Source organism: Monodelphis domestica, chromosome 8 (assembly GCF_027887165.1).
Source record: "Monodelphis domestica isolate mMonDom1 chromosome 8, mMonDom1.pri, whole genome shotgun sequence".
NCBI lineage: Eukaryota > Metazoa > Chordata > Mammalia > Didelphimorphia > Didelphidae > Monodelphis > Monodelphis domestica.
In genome coordinates, this window is record NC_077234.1 from 126628611 (window position 1) to 126647203 (window position 18593).

General features: G+C 35.1%; 2 protein-coding genes across 10 annotated transcripts in view; one reads left to right on the top strand and one right to left on the bottom strand.

Annotated features, from left to right (window-relative positions):
• Positions 1-18320, bottom strand: part of DIS3 (DIS3 homolog, exosome endoribonuclease and 3'-5' exoribonuclease) — a 33869-nt gene extending 15549 nt beyond the window's left edge. The window contains exons 1-11 of one of the 4 annotated variants that reach the window (XM_056807848.1): positions 18184-18320; positions 16295-16452; positions 12887-13083; positions 12478-12551; positions 10534-10701; positions 8469-8633; positions 6358-6471; positions 2323-2460; positions 1724-1870; positions 756-872; positions 372-473 (exon numbers count right to left, since the gene is read on the bottom strand). In XM_056807848.1, the coding sequence (XP_056663826.1) occupies positions 372-473; positions 756-872; positions 1724-1870; positions 2323-2460; positions 6358-6471; positions 8469-8633; positions 10534-10701; positions 12478-12551; positions 12887-12992 (1131 nt within the window). In that variant the 5' untranslated portion in view covers positions 12993-13083; positions 16295-16452; positions 18184-18320. Of the gene's footprint in view, positions 1-371; positions 474-755; positions 873-1723; positions 1871-2322; positions 2461-6357; positions 6472-8468; positions 8634-10533; positions 10702-12477; positions 12552-12886; positions 13084-16294; positions 16453-17429; positions 17788-17953; positions 17973-18183 lie in introns of those variants that run through there. The other 3 variants (XM_056807849.1, XM_016424981.2, XM_001365072.4) reach the window with 3 other exon arrangements.
• Positions 18321-18324: 4 nt separating this feature from the next.
• Positions 18325-18593, top strand: part of PIBF1 (progesterone immunomodulatory binding factor 1) — a 289035-nt gene continuing 288766 nt past the window's right edge. For all 6 annotated transcript variants that reach the window (XR_008914089.1, XR_471492.2, XR_008914090.1 and 3 more), the window contains exon 1: positions 18325-18461. The gene's annotated coding sequence lies outside the window, so the exon portion shown is untranslated. The remainder of the gene's footprint in view (positions 18462-18593) is intronic.

The following is an 18593-nucleotide window of genomic DNA, read 5'->3' on the forward strand; positions in this document are numbered from 1 at the left end:
AGCAGCAAATAGGAAAAAGATAAACTATTTCTAATTGTCATTTGGAATACTCACAAGGGAGTACATTATTTTCTGTGACATAAACAGCTTGGATCATCATATATGCCTAGCCAAGTTCACAAAAAAACTTCATACATCCACTGTTCGGATTCAACATTAATAGGCCAAAAGGGCTTCACTAAAACCAGAGTATATTCTTCCTCTCTAAGAAATCTCTCAAATAATTTTAATCAAAAGCCTGTTAGCTCTCTTCATTAAAAAAAATGTTACAAAGAAAAATGACCAAAATTTCACTTGAAGTTTGTATCATCTAACAGTACCTTTCACACGGTAGCCATGTTATTAATATGTACTGAATGAAAAATATTTACTTTTTCACAAAGATATACAGTTGTTCCTCTCTTAGCTGACTCTTGATCCAAAGCATTTCCTGGTCGAATGAAGTGGCTAACATCTGCAATGTGAACACCAACCTTGAAAGACAAGAAAGAATAAAAAAATTACAAGATTCTGCATAACTTTCCTAAAGAACATCTAAGGAGGAATAAATTAAAGAAAAATGATACATCTAACATTTTAATAATACAAATCCATTAGTTTCCCTAGCTATGATAAACACCACTTTACACCAGCACTTTACAAATAAATTCTAGATGAAATTTAGGCTAGATGAAAATTATTCAGGTAAAGCTCTACCCAAACATAAATTATAAAATGAACATCTCTGGCAAAAAGGACCTTTGTAAAAGGAATACCTCTAGATTTCCATTTTCTAGTTCTCGACAATGTAAAGCATCATCTATATCAGTACATTTTGGAGGATCCACACTACAAACACAAAGATGTCTCAAATCTTCTCGGTTTTTCATGTCCTATAAAGTAGTATAAAAAAAGGAAAAAATTACATATAAAAAACTCAGCAGTTGGAGTAGGGTCAATATATTTCAACTTGTAATTAATTCTTTGATGAGTCATTGTGGCCTAGAGGTTACCCTTGGTCCTCAAAATGATACTAGCAGAGTACAAGCTCTGAGAGACTCTGGCAGGCTGGAGGGGTTTTGGTGGATTTGATAATCGTCTCCAACTATAATACCTCATACTAAGTTAATTATCAGGAGATTTCAATCTATATTAGTGGAGAAGAAAACATACTCTTGAAATCCTGAGACCTTATTATACTTTTACAACACACACATATATATTTTCCTTATACCTCACTGGTATGGGTAACTCCTAATAGCATGATTACAATCCTTCTATGCTATTTCTTTCACCTAGCATGATTCTTATGCAAGTGTTCCTATAAATCCTCCATTAAAGTTTTTAGCTCATTTAAATTTATACAATGTGATATTTCATATATTACTAATAGTGATTATCAAAATACATATATAGTCCATGTCATGTTAGTTCAAATGTGAATTGAGGCTCTTGTTATTTTAACATATCTAGACCCTAATATGTGATAAGCAGCGTATTTACCCTTGAAAACCCCAAATATGCAATTGCCCTGCTTCCTGAGAGTTTAATTTCTGGTCAAGTATAAATGCTTTTTTCCAAATATTCAAAGTATTTTGGCCAATGAAAAACAAACAACTAGACAGCTTGAACCAGCAATTGATAGATAAATGTAAGGGCAAAATACTGATTCCTCATTCTGCTTAAAATGTTATAGTTATTTCTCTAAATGGGTACAGCTCATTTGGCATCATTTTTCTCTCACCTCTTCAGTGATATTCCAAGGCATCTTTGGCAGGAAACTAAGAACAGCCTGAGAGAAAGGTTGGTGGGGAACATCATGTTCAAGAAGAAGAACTTCTGTTTCAGTCTCTTTATCACCAACAGCACCTAAATTTTTTACAAAGTGACCCTAAAAATAACAGATATTTCAGAAGACATTTTACAATTCTTTCATCAGAAACCCATTCCCCTATTAAATTATTATCACTACTGTTCAAATGCTTTTAACAATTTATTCTTCCTTAAATAACCCAGAGGGTTGGACAGATATACTTCTTACAATAAAAAAAATGGGAAAACTGAAATCTGTGGAGACAAGACCTTCCCAAATATGTTTATATATATAAGATTAGTCTTTGAATCTGTTTTAAAGACTGATCTTACATGGACCTTTAAGAGACATTTTAATTCTAGGAACTGTTCTTGAAATTAGCCTTTTCATGAATTCATTTCTCACAAATATAGACAGGCAAGCTATTACAAACAATACCTTAAGTTGGTTAGGTTAAGTTGAAGATAACATCAATTTATTGGACTATATGCATAAATTAAATAAAATTGTGTACTCTAAAAATAACTTACATTAGGATATCTAGAATTCTTGGGCCAACCATCAATTGCAACAATAATTCTTTGCCCTTCTAGGGTTGAAGCTTGTCTTGTTTCTATTCGAATTCGAGGTATTCTCTTGTCAGCAGGTGTAAAGAGATGCCTTCTTGACTAAAGACAAAATAAAAATGTTCTTGGTTGGTTATAAGTTCCTCAAAAAAGTAAAAACCTCTTCCTATTCCTTCATTCTAGTAAAAGAAAATCCCTCCATCGGAACCTTGGATCATTTTCCTTCCCATCTCCTCTTCAAGGAACTTGTTTCAATAGTCATTCCCTCTTTTTCACATATTCTTTTCCCATCTGATTAAGAATATCTTATTAATATTTTTAAAAGAGCCTTCCTTCACTATCTGTCTTATCTTTCTCTATTACTTCTTTAAAAAGCTGTCTATACCCAATCTACTAAGGGCTTTCAGCCCCAACCATTTTCCTGAAACTTTAAACAACCAAAAAGACATTTATGTGGTGCTTTACATATATTATCTCATTTGTTCCTCATAATAATCCTATGAAATATATGCTATCCCTATTTTACAGATGAGAAAATCGAGGCTGAGTATTTACTGACTTGCTCAGGATCACATGGTAGTAAGTCTGAGGCAAAATTTGAACATGACTACCCAACGCCAACTTCATTGCATTACCCACTAGAACACACTGCCTCAAAGACCACCAATGACTTCTTTAATTTTTCCAAGGCTAAATGGTACATACTGGTACTTTTTATTTTTTTTTAAACATTATACTCACAGAAAATTCTGGATATAACCACCACCCACAACTTTAGGGATTCTTCCTTTCTTTACAACAAAGAAAATGGATTAAATAAAACCAGAAGGCATAGCCCCTATGCCTCACAATGTAAGAAATATTCTACACTTTAAGGTTTCCCCAATGAAAGGCAAGATTGCATTTCGTCATCTCTTCTACAAGGCCAATGTTGGTCATATTACAATGGTCTACTTAATTTCCACATTCTCTGCATTTACATTATGGTAGTCATGCTTTCCCTGGTTCTACTCTCTTTACCTTCTATCACCTTCTCATAGTTTCATTGATTTCCTCATGAATTTATCATTTTCTATTCTGAAAGTAGTATTTCATTAGTCATATATCACAATTTTGTTCAGTCATTTCTCAACCAATGGACATACACTGTTTCCAGTTGTTTCTTTTTGGCTGGCACCAGAAATACTGAATGAATGTTTTGGCATTTGTGGGTTTCCAGCACTGAAACTGCTAAGTCAGATATTTTCTTAAACATAACTACCCTAAACCATTTCCTAGAAATGGGTCCAGAATTTCTAACTCTAGCAACAGTATTTTAAGTGTCTGTCTTTCCATGGCCTCTCCAATGCTGACTATTTCTGCCTTTGTTACTTTTGTCAATCTGTGAAGTAAGCAGTGAAAACACAACTGTTTTCATTCAGATTTCTCTTATTCTTCTTTCATATGGTTGCTAAGATGATCTAAGACTTATGGCCCAATCAAATTAGTCTCTCCAATATTCTTTCTTCTTTCCTCATACTCCACCTCTAAAGCTTTTGATCTCTCTGGCTACCTCTACTGAATACTATTCTCCTCTGATCTCAGAAAAACTACTCCAGCTCTGCTTCTCTTCTTATTTACCTAACCACTCCACTATTTCCTTCACTATTCTTCTTCCTAATCCTATGAAATGAGTAATCTAAGGGTCTGTGTCCTTTTGGCCTTCTTTCCTTCTCTCTCTTCATTCTCTCCCTTGGCAATCTACTTTAACCCCATAGCTTGAGCTATCTCTTTGTAAACGGTTCCTAAATTTCTATCAAAAGACATAAACTGATTTTGAAGTTCTAAACTTATACTATCAACTGCCTTCAGAACATCTCCACCTGGATGCCCATCTAGTTTAAATGCAACATGTCCAAACACAAGATTGATGTCTTTCCTATAACCCTGTTCCTGAAGATTTCACTAGTTTTGTCTGTGACACCATTCCTGCATTCATAAAAACTTCAAGCAACTTTTGATGCAAACAGAGCCTATGTTTTCCTGCCTCTGCTGCCTTTGTTCATATTATTCACAATGCCTAGAACACATTGTCCTTACCTCTACCACACACAAAGAATCTCAGTTTTGGAATGACCTCAGAGGCCTTTAATTCTATCTTGTACGCAGCCAAGAATCCCTTCTACAAAAGCCCCGAGAAGTGGCCCTCTAGTATCTACTTTAAAATCTTAAAGTAAGAGAAAACTTTCCTATGATTTCCTTTTCTTTCTTTCCCTTCACACACACACACACACACACACACACACACACACACACACACACACACACACACACACACAACTTACTTTCTGTCTTAGAACCAAAATGTACATTGGTTCCAAAGCAAGTAAGGGCTAGGCAATAAGGGTTAAGTGACTTGTCCAGGGTCACAGAGCTAGGAAGTTATCTGAGGTCAAATCTAAATCTAGGACCTCCTGTCTCCAGACCTGGTTGTCTATCCACTGAGTTACCTAGTTGCCACCTTCCTTCCTATTATTTTCAAAACATATATTTCTTCCTAGGTACTAAGCCTTGAAACCTAGGTGTCACCTTTGGCTTCTCACTATCTCTGACTTCTTATATATAATCTTTTGCCAAGACCCATCAATTGTACCTCTGTAATATCCCTCAAATAAGCCCCTCTTCTCTTTTCTGATACTACCACTACCCTGGTCCAGGTCCTTACAACTTTACACCAGGACCATACATTAGCTTATCGCCGCAAGTCCTCCCAATTTCAGTTTATCCTTCATTCAGCTGGGGAAATTATTTTTCTAAAGTTCCAGCCTAACCACCTCCAACACCAAATACAATATCCTGTTTGGGATTCAAAATTCTTCATAATTCAGCCTCCTCCACCATTCCAGGCTTCTTACTCCCTGCTATTCGTACTCTCTGATACAGTGACATGGACTCCTGGCTGCTCCATGAATAAGTGAAAATACCTCCTTGATTGACTCCAGCCACTTTCTCTGGCTGTTCTACTGGTTTACTTCAAATCCCAGCTAAAATCCCACATTCCCAAAAAAGCCTTTCCTAATCTCTCTTTATTCTAATGTCTTCCCTCTGTTAATTATTTTCTACTCATCCTGTATATTACTTTTTTATACATATATTTGTTTGTTGTCTCCTACATTAGATTGTGAGATCTCAGATGACAGGGACACTGTCTTTTGCCCTTCTTTGTATCTTCAGCCCTAAATGCACAGTAACTGGCATATCACATATGTTCACTGACAATTTGACAGTTCTAGGTCTCAGGAAATTTTTCTTTATATTGAACCAAAATCTATATTCCTTAAACATCCATTATTCAAAGGACAGTTCTATCTATTGACACAATATGCACTGCCCTAAATTTTTTCATTTTTCCAGAAGATTCTTCACAGTGCTTCACTTGATCTTAAATAGAATGATCTCCAGGTCCTGCATCAGCAGAATGAACCCCAAATTTTTATGTCCATACGAAATTGTATTAGCAATTAATGAATACAAAATTCCATGCATAGTTTATACAGCAGAAGGATTATCATTTCCCTCAATCTAGGTATTATGTTCAGGACTTTAGTTGCTATATTATAACTAAGTCATTTTGAGATTGTAGTATATTAAAAAATGTGCATAATACTTTTTATATGAATATATTCCCTGTTGGGCTCCTATCCTTCTTTAGAATCCAACTCAAATGCCACCTTTCCTATATAAATATTTATAGAGGCCAGGCTAAACTGGGTTTCTCCCATACATAACTCACATGATACTTGCTTACAACTCTTTTAAAGTAATTACCATGGAAGATTATGTATTAACTATGTCTCTTATCCAGTTACCCTCCTCTAACTGGGTCCATGAAAGTCAGAACCAGTTTTATCTAAATGTTGTATGACCCCTCACATCTAACAAAGCATTTTATAGACAGTAAGCATACACAAGTCAAGTAGGCATTTCAAATATTGTTTAAGGAGACTGATTTTCACTTACCTCCTTAATATCAGACTTGGAAAGCATGCCACAAAATGGCCTCCAGTTCCTCTTAATTATACCTACCACTCTTCCTGAAGGTCTTAACATTTTCTCATTTATAGCAGTCTTTAGCTGCAATTTAAAAATAAAAACAACCAATTATTTAGCCATTTTCCCATTAATAAAACAAATGACAGTTTTTCATGAACACATGTACTATATATACCGAACAGTATATGTACTATATAACATGAAAGCCCTAAATTATGACATCATAATAAACTGTATTAACTCAAAAATTCTGTGCAACTGTGACCAAATATTCAAAGTAATTTCATCTACATTGAAGTAGTATATGCTAAACCAACAAAGATGTCACTAAATTCCTAAAAACCAGATGATATATGAACTCATTTGACCCTATTATCTATATAGGTATCAAATACAAATTTCTTTATTTAAACTCTTAGAACTCTCTAGAATCTGGCTTCAACATGCCTTTGCACTCTCATAATAGTTTATTATTTATAATCAACTGTCATTCTTGCTATTCCTCATGTAGAACACTCCATCTCCCATCTCTGCCTTTGCAGGGGCTATCTCTCATTCCTGGAATCACTAATCCCTGACTACTACTTCTTAGAAGCTTATTTCCTTCAAAGCACAGCTCAAGCTCAACCTATGTGAGATCTTTCTTAATTTCCTGAGATAGTAGTGCCAGCCCTCACCACTATACCTTGAATTTATTATTGTATATAAACTAGTATTCCCTAAAAAATATATCTTTAAGAAAAGAGCTATTTCACTTTTGTCTTTGAACTCCAGCACCTATTGTGGCAGTTCCCATATAATAGAGATTAATGAATATTATTTATTAATTAGAAAAGATGAGCTTTTCTATTTTAATATGGGATTGTGTTGGCTACATACTCTTATAAATGAAACAAGATATGTCATTTTTTGTGAATCATGTCATGATTCTTGGCTGCACTTTGGAAAAACAAGTAAGTCAGGAATAAATATTGTCTGTTATCAAAGGAAATTTCTTACTACTCGGGACCTTCATTATAAGAATCAGACTAAAAAGGAAGAATGTGGCATAGGGTTAAGACTGGATTCTGTCCAGAGAAAAGAACTAGAAATCAACTCTTTTAATGTGAACAAGTCATCTAAACTCTTTGGGATTTAGATTCTCCATATGTAAAAAGAGGTGATTTTGTAAGTAGTGAGCTCTAAGCTTCCTCTACTTCTAAAATTTTATGACTCAATGTCAAAAAGGTTTATTACAAGAAGGACCAAAGGGACTATATGAAAACAACATTTTCACCTGTACACACACTCCAAGGACAAGATGAAGAGTAAAATTTTTAGAATGTATCATTCAGATAGAGAAAAATTATATAGAACCACTACAAATTTTACTTGGAATAAGCCATTCTAAGACACAGAAATGAAATAAGTAATCAAAATGGTTGATATATACTTTTAATTCTATGTCCTTGATGATAATAAACAGTTGAAAATCTTTTTTTCATATTGGATCCTATTAAAAGGCCATGAAGAAAATTTGTAAACATCCAATAAAAGGTCCAGAGGGTTACATATTCATATAAAGTGAAATTTTAGATAAAACAGACGAAACTGAAAATTATAGTATTACTGTACTTATTTTTACAAATAATTTAAAAAATTCTATCTATGTAGATTTCAGTTAACAGGTGCATTAAGAAGATCAATAGCTTGAAATAATAATCTAGTCCAACCCTTTCATTTTACAAGAAAACTGTCTCAACTTTACAGATGAGGACTTGTTCAAGGTCATACCACAATAAATTCAAGTCCCATGATTAAAAAATCTTGATTTCTTTTCAATATACCACACTTCTACCTAATTAACTTGAAATTCATGCATTTTAAGTTTTTATACTGAAGTTAATATTTTTCTTGTATCTGAGTTTGAAACATTTACTCAAATCCATCTGTGATCTACAAATACATTTCAGGAAAAAGAAGTATATTACAAAAGTAATACAGAGATAAAAAGTTTCATTTTTAAAACAATGCAAAGTTTATCTAACTTGTCATAAATAAAAATAAGACCAAGCATGAAAACCTGTTTAATTTCATACAGTGTTTTCTTTTTCTTCTTCATCTTCTACATCATCACCATTTTGTCCATCATCTTGTAAAACCACAGAAGATGGTGCTACCCACTGACTTTTGGGCAAAAGCTCTACAGCTACAATGTCCTCATGAACAGCTCGGTTCAAGTTTCTAAGTCCTTGGAGGATGATCTGTACATAAACAGTAAAGAAAGATAGATAAATGATCCCATTACTCAATGAAAACATGTTAAACTATGTCTTGGTTTATGTCTACACTGTATGTGGTTCTATCTTCCCTGCTTTTTCGTCATTTATAAACACCCCTTTGCTTATCTCCAAAGCTTAGCCATGATATAAGAATATTTTCAAAAAATTATATTGAGCAAAATGTTGCTTTTTGTCAATACTATAATTACTATATATTCTCTTATTTTTCAACTTAAAAATGAAAGAATGGAATATTTTATATTTTCTCAGATAATAATAAAACAAAGCAGAGAAGGTAGAGCAGATGGCTTGTCTTATAATCTGGGAAAAACTGTTTAAAAACACTAAAATGGGGGCAGCTGGGTGGCTCAGTGGATTGAGAACCAGGCCTAGAGGCAGTAGGCCCTAGGTTCAAATTTGACCTCAGACACTTCCTAGCTGTGTGACCCTGGGCAAGTCACTTTACCCCCACTAGTACTGATTCTAAGACAGAAGGTAAAGGTTTAAAAAAAAATGCACTATTAATTCATTGCTGGTGGAGTTGTGAACTGATCCAGCCATTCTGGAGGGCAATTTGGAACTATGCACAAAGGGCGACAAAAAAATATCTACCCTTTGATCCAGCCATAGCACTGCTGGGTCTGTACCCCAAAGAGATAAGGGACAAAAAGACTTGTACAAGAATATTCATAGCTGCGCTCTTTGTGGGGGCCAAAAACTGGAAAACGAGGGGATGCCCATCAATTGGGGAATGGCTGAGCAAATTGTGGTATATGTTGGTGATGGAATACTATTGTGCAAAAAGGAATAATAAAGTGGAGGAGTTCCATGGAGATTGGAACGACCTCCAGGAAGTGATGCAGAGCGAGAGGAGCAGAACCAGGAGAACATTGTACACAGAGACTAATACACTGTGGTATAATCAAACGTAATGGACTTCTCCATTAGTGGCAGTGTAATGTCCCTGAACAATCTGCAGGGATCTAGGAGAAAAAACACTATCCATAAGCAGAGGACAAACTGAGGGAGTAGAAACACCGAGGAAAAGCAACTGCCTGACTACAGCAGTTGAGGGGACATGACAGAGGAGAGACTCTAAACGAACACTCTAATGCAAATACTAACAACATGGCAATGGGTTCAAATCAAGAACACATGTGATACCCAGTGGAATCACAAGTCGGCTACGGGGGGTGGGAGGGAGGAAAAGAAAATGATCTTTGTCTTTAATGAATAATGCATGGAAATGATCAAATAAAATACTATTAAAAAAATGCACTAGATGCAAACTGAGTATAAGTTTGTTACAAAGGATAATAACCTGCAAAGAGAGTTGGACTTGGTCAAATCTTGATTCAGACTTTATTAACTCTATGACTCTAAGAGGGTCATTTAATCTTTTAGCCTCAGTTTCCTTATTTATAAAATGGGAATAAAAGCACCTACCAACAGAACTGGTAGAATGGGAGAAGAGTGAGTGGATTGAGCTGGAGTCAGAAAGACCTGAGTCAAACCTGGCCTTAGATACTTATCAGCTGTGTTACCCTGGGAAATTCACTTACCCTGTTTTCCTCATCTGGCACACTGTAAGAGCTAAAAAAATGCTGGCTACTATGATGATGATGATGATGAACTATGTAAATCTTGTCATTATTACTATTATTATATGAAATATAAACAAAGTAAAGGGTAAGTTTGATCAAGGGGAACTTAGAAATAGTCAAAGAGGTTTAATAAACTAGTAGCCAAGGCCTTGATAACTGTTCCCAAACTTACAAAATAAGAGGGATATAGACAAATCTAAGTCCTCCCACTAAAACATATCAAATACATGCATAAGGCAAGATATAAAGTAATATAATTCATATCATTCCAAACTTGCCTCTCTGTTCTCTTCATCATCTCCATGAACCCATACTGTGGCTTCAAGATAATTCTCTCTACTTGCTCTGAATGTTCCTTGAAGGTATGTACCAGATTTTATGCCTTGCTGTAACTTACTCAGGGGAACATGCTCTGGAAATATTACTTTTCGGCTTTCTATTTCATTCTGCAAAATAACCCCCCAAAAATACAATTAGTAATAGTGCACTCAAATCTGTTTTAAATATTAAGTTCCAAAAAGTTCCTTCCAATTTAAAAATAAGATGTAAATTTGCTCTTTAACTAACAATGAACAATGAAATATAACAACCTAAAAGTATTAGAATAATATAAAGGGAAGGTCTCTTGATTCATTCAGTATGTCAGCATTAAGAAAAAGATGTAATTAAAATAAAGAAAACTACTCTGTGCTATTGGTATAACAAATGCCTCAACATAATAGACAGTATTTTGACCTCTTTCTGTCACATTTCCACCAGTCCTCTTGTCACTTATTTTGCTTCCTCCTGCTGCCTATACTCAAGAATAGAAAGAATACTAACCTGAGGAATCAAGAGCCTGGCTTTTATCTCGGCTTGATCACTATGTTTATAACCTTTAGCAAGTCACAACTTTACTACATATTGAATTCCTCATTAGTTAAGTAAGGGGACTGACAAGATTGATATCCAATTCCTTCTAACTCTAAAAATTCCATTATTCTAAATCCAAATTCCTCCTTCCTTCCCTTCCACAAAATTTTTTCCCTATTATGTCTTTCTCATTTCTGTCATTTAGTGTTACATTCCAATTGGCCAAGGCTTAAATGCTTGAAGTAATCTTTGATTCCTCTCCTCTTTTGCCCTCATAGTACATTGAATTACCACACATAATCTTTCTTCACATTATTACTGAAATTCATCTTTTCCTTTTCGTTCTCATAACTAAATATTTAATTCTTTTTTCATTTTTAAACTTCACTTTAAAACTTCTACAAAAATATTCATATCTTCCAGATGAAAGGTGGAGATAACAAAGAAGACTTACTATAGATCTTCAACAACCATTCTGTTCAGTTTTTTTCTTCCACTCATTTATGTTTGACCAAGGGGCATACAGCCAGTATATGTCTGAGGCTAGGTTTGAAGTCAGACCTCGTTGATTTCAGGTCCAGCATTCTGTGATCTAGGTGTTTATCATCTGTCCTCAGATCTCAGACAGGACTTAAAGTAAACACCTCTCTTGTATTTATCATGAACCATTATTTATTTGCACATTTCTACCCCTTCCTCAACTGAACTATCAAATTCCCCATATTTATATCTCATTTAGCATCCCAGACAGGGTTTTATGTGTGTAGATTTAAAATTTTTCATTATGTAATTTTTCGAAAACTTGTATTTATACTATTTCCTTAAGGAAAACGTGCACAGCATTTTAGTATACCTTACTCATACTTGGCACTTAATTTATTTAACTCAAAGAAATAATAGAACAAATAAATGTCTTCATTCCAGCTCTATAGAGATATGAGTAAAGCCAGTTTTTATACAAGAAAAATTAAACATTACTTTGACATATGTGGAAGTTTTACAACAGTATTTTTCCTATTGCTCTAAGAGCCTATTCATCCTAGATCTCCCAAGCAAATTTTCTAATAGAAAGGACAAAGGATTCATAAAGGAGCTACGCATTAGACACTATCTGAAAGACAGGAGTTCTATAAATTATGAGAACTTAAGTTCCATCTCTTTGTGGCAGTCACTTTGGAAAGATTAATATAACATCAATAATTATTTTCAACAGAACTCAGTATCTTTTATCTATCAATATTTTACTTGTAAACTTTATAATTTTAGGATTTAAACCCAAAAGTTTTCATTTTACACAATTCAATCAATACTCCTACTTAAAAAAAAATCTTTAAAAACAAAAAGCAAAATATTGCAAACACAAAACATACCCCTTCATCAGATAGACAAGCAAGACGATCTACGAGTTCAGGGTTTGCTGTTAAGCTTTTTATGTATTCTTCACCTGAAAAATAATTTTTTTCAGATAAGAAATTAAAAACTAAGTATACAAATATAGGAAAGAGGTAATTTTATTTATTCAAGTCCTTGACCAATGGCTAAAATTTTCTTTGGGCCTAAAGTCTCTAATAAGGAGTAGCTGCCAATATAAGGAAGTAGGGAAAGGGGGGAAAAATACCATGCTATCATCTTTCACAAACTCCTTAGCTTAAAGATTTCTGACAATATAAAAAAAGATATAGTGATCATATTTTATAACATCTGTCATAGGACTTGCTAAAAATGACTTTTACTTATACCCGAAAATTAGCAGTAAATAGTATTGATAATTTGGCTTACATGTATAAGCTGGTATGCCCTCTTCTATTGCTTTCTCTTTATTTTTTATGTCATTTGTTATGAAGATAACTTGAGGATGATTCTCATCTGTTGTAATTTTCTTCATATGTTCATTGTACCATTTTGCTGCCACTCGGATAGCTCTATCATTCCGATCATTAGCATTTTCCCCTTGTTTTTGTTCTACATATGTTTCTCTAGATATGAAAGACAAATAAAAAACAAAGCACATGAATGAATCAATCAGGAATCACTATTCTGGTGACAAAGTTTTGTTAGCTTTTAAAGTTCATGTCATTAAATGTTTAAAAACTGTCCATATCAATATGGATTAATAGTAAATACCTTTTCTTACAATTTGTTCCAATTTATTACTTAATAGATACCAGAATAAAAAAGTCAAGAAAATAGTCAATTCAGTGGGTCTTTTACATATACATTAAAACAAATATACTTAATTAGAAAAGAAAAAGGACTATCTAATTAATGGGACAAATGAAAAGCATATTGATTAAAGATATTACTCCACAGTACCCAAATAGCTCCTCAAAGGTAAAAATAAAAACACTAAAAGCATAAAATTTGTACCTAAAATGCCTCTCTCTTCCATTTCTACCAGTTTGCAATTCTATTTTCAAAGGTCCAGATTAAATGCCACTTCATCAATGAAAACCACTCCTAATATTACTTTATTTATTTATTTTTATTCATATAATTTAACCACAAGTATTCCATCTCCTCCCTACAACACAGAAGTTATCATTTGGGAAACAGACATGTTCTCATATGTATTTCATATTTCCACCTTCCAGTTCATCTCTGGCAATAACACTCACAATTTATTCTTCAAGTATTAAATCTGTAGCTGTGTATGTTAACCTGGTTCTACTCATTTCACTCATTGTTTATTATCCTATGTAGTTCTTTCCAATTGTTTTAAAAATTGGCCTGTCAGAATACTACTGTATTCCCTCACAATTATATACCACAATTTGTTCAGCCACTCCCCAATTGTTGAGCATCCTCTCAATTTCCAGTTCTTTACCACCACAAAGAGAGCTGCTATAAATATTTTGGATCACTTGGGTTCTTTTCCTTTTTCCCTAATCTCCTTGGGAAATAGACCCAGTAATGTAATAACATACATACATACAGTTATTACATTACTGGGTCTAAGGGTAGACAGTTTTATAACTCTCTGGATGTAATTCCAAATTACTCTCCAAAATGTCTGGATCAGTTCACAGGTCCACCAACAGTGTATTTAGTGTACCCATTTTTCCACAAGCCCTCCAATATTTATCATTTTGTCCTTTTGTTATTTTATCCAGTCTAGGTATGATATCTCAGAATTGTTTTGGTTACAATTCTCTAATCAGTAATAATTTAGAGCCTATATATGGCTTTTATTTCTTTACCTAAAAATTGTCTATTCAAACTCTGTCCATTTATCAATTGGGGGATGGCTCCTATTCTTATAAACTTGACAATCTCTTTATTTCAGATATGAATCTGTCTGAGACGGTCTATTAAGATTTTTTCCCAATTTTCTGTTTTCCTTTTAACCTTGGCAACATTTGTTTTATTTTCACTAAAAAATTTCAATTTTAATGTATTCAAAATTATCCATTTTATATCTCACAATGCTCTCCATCTCTTGCTGATTCGTATATTCCTCTCCTATTCATAAATCTGAGTTATATGTTCCCTATTCTTTTAATTTACTTACGATATCTCCTTTGATGTCTAGATCATATATCCATTTTGAGATTATCTTAATAAATGGTGCAACATATCAATCTAAACCTAGTTTTGCCAAACTATGTTCCAATTGTCCCAATTTTTACCACATCATAATTTCTTATAACAAAAATCTATATCTATGCTTTTATCAAATACAAGATTACTTTAATCTTTTATTGCTAGTTGTTGTATGTCTGTCCTGTTCCATTGATCTACCTTTCTATTGTTTAGCCAAGATCAGATAGTTTTGGTAATTGCTACCTTATAATACAATTAAAAATCTGGCAATCCTAGAGCTCCTTCCTTTATATTTTTTTTTATTAATTATTTTGATACTCTTTATATATTCTGTTCTTCCAAATGAATTGTGTTATTTTTTCTAGCTCTATAACATAATTTTTGGTAATATAATTGTGATGACATTAAATCAGTAAATTAGTTTAAGTAAAATTGTTATTTTAATTATATTGGCTCTGTCCATCCATGAATATTTAATTTTTCTCCAATTATTTAGATCTGACTTTATTTGTGTAACAAAAATGCTTTATAATTATATTCAGGTATACTCCCAGGTATTTTATTCTATCTGTGGTTATTTTAAATGGAGTATATCTCTATCTCTTCTTACAGAACTTTTTTAGTAATATATTAAAAAAGTATTGATTTGTGTGGGTTTATTTATATCCTACTTTAACAAAATTTATTTTCTACTTGGATGAAAAGTACTTGGTTTGTATTATTAAGACATTCTTTCCTCACATGTCACATATCCTCTTAGATTGTAAGCTCTATGAGGGCAGAGATGTCCAAAGATTTCTTATTGCACCTTTACGTATCTCTTACGTATTTCTTCCAGCATATAGCACAGTGCTGTTAAGAATTAAATTTCAAGGGGGCAGTTAAGTGGCTCAGTGGATTGAGAGCCAGATCTGGAGTCAGGAAGACCTGAGTTCAAAAGTGACCTCAGATACTTCCTAAGCTATGCAATCCTGGACAAATCTATTAACCCCCATTGCCTAGTCCTTGCTGCTCTTTGGCCTAGGAACTAGGAACTAGGAGCTAGATTACAATCCTGATTTTAAGAAGGAAGATGAGAGTTTTAAAAAAATTGAATTTCAAAAAACAATTTATAGAATTGAAGCCCTTGAAAAACAATTAACAATTTAAAATATAAAGACATTCAACCTGTGCTTAACTCAAACATATTTAAATTGTACTCAATTAAAAGAAGCTGTAAAAGACTATTACTAAGCATTCCTGGTGGCAGATGTCTGCCCGATTCTCTAAAATATCACTTTTAGAAATGAGAACACAGTTTAACAGAACTGGAAATTACTAGTCACACCAAACTTTTTGTGAATTTCTTACAGTACATAATTTGTCTTTTTAGAGGAAAAATAAAAAGAAATAACAAAAAAGTAAAGTCAGATGTCATCCTAAACAATAACTTAATATAGTAGAGTATTTCTGATGTCCAAAGGATCTTAAGGCATTAACACAGCTCAATAAATTTACCAAAGCATTGAAACATGGTTATCACTTGGGACAAATACAGATTTATAGATGATGCTTAACATTCTATGAAAACTACTACAGGATCTATACTCCACAGGAACATCTTTGAAGCTTTTTTCACTTTGAACACAGATACAGTATTTATCTTACCTATGATGCTCATTAGTGAAGGTATAGAAATGCTTGGTAAGATCACTTATCAAATCACGAATTCTCTTATATACTGGTGCACTCCGATTCCTTACTTCCTGGAGAACTGTTTGTAGCAAGATTACGTTTCTGATGACTGGATCCTCAAGTATATCAATCTTAAAAAAAAGAAAAATGAGTTAAAATTTGTCATAACCTTATTCTACTCTTGTAATAAACCCATTTCCATCCAAAAAACTCAACTTTTGCAATAAACCTTTTCGTCAAATTTAAAATTCTTAAATTATACATTTCCCACTGAAAACTGAAGCTAATGAATAAAAATTGCTAAAGGCAGGGAGCTACTTCATTTAAATTTAGCTCTCTAAATTTTGCACAGATCCCTTAAAATTTGGGAAGATCATTAACCCAATCAACATATATTCACCTTTTATGAAAATCCCAGAGCTCTCTGGGGTTTCTGACTATACCAGCCAAGTCCCTGGCCTCACAGAATTTGTAACTTAAGACTAACAGAACAATAAATAACAGTAAGTTATATACTTCCTACAAATGAGGAAATTTGAGTACAACTACCACATAAAGTGTCCATTGTAATTTATATGATGCTATTTCTAAGGATAAAGGGTTCAGATGAAAAGTTGTCCCCAAATCACCAAGTTGCTCGTCTCCAACTCGGATCTTGACTCAAAATACAGAAAGATTTCTAACTTATGGAGAGGAAAACCAAAAACGACGCCGAAGGACATCATTCTCAGGGGGAATTATAGGATTTGCAGATGAAAGAGCCCTTTCAAGGTCTATCTCTTCCTTTTACAAATACAGAAAGTGAGCTTACTTTGAGACACAATGAAATCCAAATCTAACAGATTCAGTTTCATAGTCATATGGTTTTTAGCACAAAGTAACATATTACATTGTATTTATGTTCTAATAAAAACATAATTTTTAAAACCTCTAGCTTTAATATGTTTTGCTTTTTAAAACTCTTTTAACTCCAAATTCTACGGAACGATATTATAAGCTTGTCTATAGTCCTATAAGCAGCAGGTGGTCGGGAGATAACTCGAACCCAGGTCTCTCATTCGGGGCTCCCCGCTCCCTAAAGCCGTCCCCTCCCTCCCACGAGGCTTACGGAGCGGGCTAACTTAGGGGATGACCTCGCCCCGGAGCCCTCCTTCCATTGCCCTGGGTGGCACCTGGTGAAGTAATACGTTGGTGTCGGGCAGGAGATAGTGCGGCTGAGGGCAGAGGCTGCTCTCGGGGTCGCAAGGCCAAGACTCCAGAGCCGGCCCTTCCTGTGCTCCGCAGCATTCGGAGCAGCCTGAGGCCCCGCAACCGATGTCATCACGCAGATAATGCTCCCGCACGATCTTCAGCACCCCGCCCGCCCGAGTCTTCTTCAGGAAAGTCCTGGACTTGAGCATAGTGCTCGCTGGCCGGTCTCCGCGGGACAAGTTTAAAGGCGAGAAACTTAGAGGCCACACACAAGTAGAGCGGCACTGGGAAAGTGCAAGGACGACCAAAACCCACCCGAAGGTTCACTTCAGTCTTCAAGAGAGCCGGGTAAAGAACTAAACTGGGCAGGGCGGGAAGAACACTCCGCGCGTTATGACAGTCGGCCCTTTTGGCAGCCTCGACGATTGGTCAAACCCTCACCTTCCATCAAAGATGGTTCTCTTAGATTGGCTCGCCTGAAGCTTCTAAGAACTTCACTTCCCGGTATGCTCCACTTCCTTTCCCCGTCTAGTCAGGCGAGAAGAGTCGAAAAGATGGGATCTCTCATATTGGCCCGCGTGGGGCTGGCCTTTCTAAGAACTTCACTTCCCGGCATGCCCCGCCGCTCGTAATCAGCCGGTTGGGAGGAGTTCAAGAGAGATGTTACTCACCGTTTCACTCGCCTCGGGCTGGCCTTTCCGAGAACTTCATTTCCCAGCATGCCTCGCTGCTTTCCGCGGCTTGCTGTTTGTGGGCTTGGTTTCGGCTTGGCGCGAGCATCCGAGAAGATGCTTTATCCTTCTTTGTTTCTCCGGTGCTAGATCGGTTGTCCTGGTTACGGCTTCTCTGAGAGGACAGGCGGTTGCGGAGAAAAGACCGAGCTGAGGAGGCACGAACGGTTCAGCCGGTGGCAGGGCGGACGATTCCAACTCCAGCGCCTCGGTCCATGGTAACCATTTGTCCGGAGCCCGGCCTGCCCACAGCTGGCGGCCTCTCTTCTCTCTTGCGTACTGGGCCTAGAGGCCTCCCTTCCACTGCTGTGGGTGGGTGGATGGATGGGACGCTTCCTTCTGGATGTTAT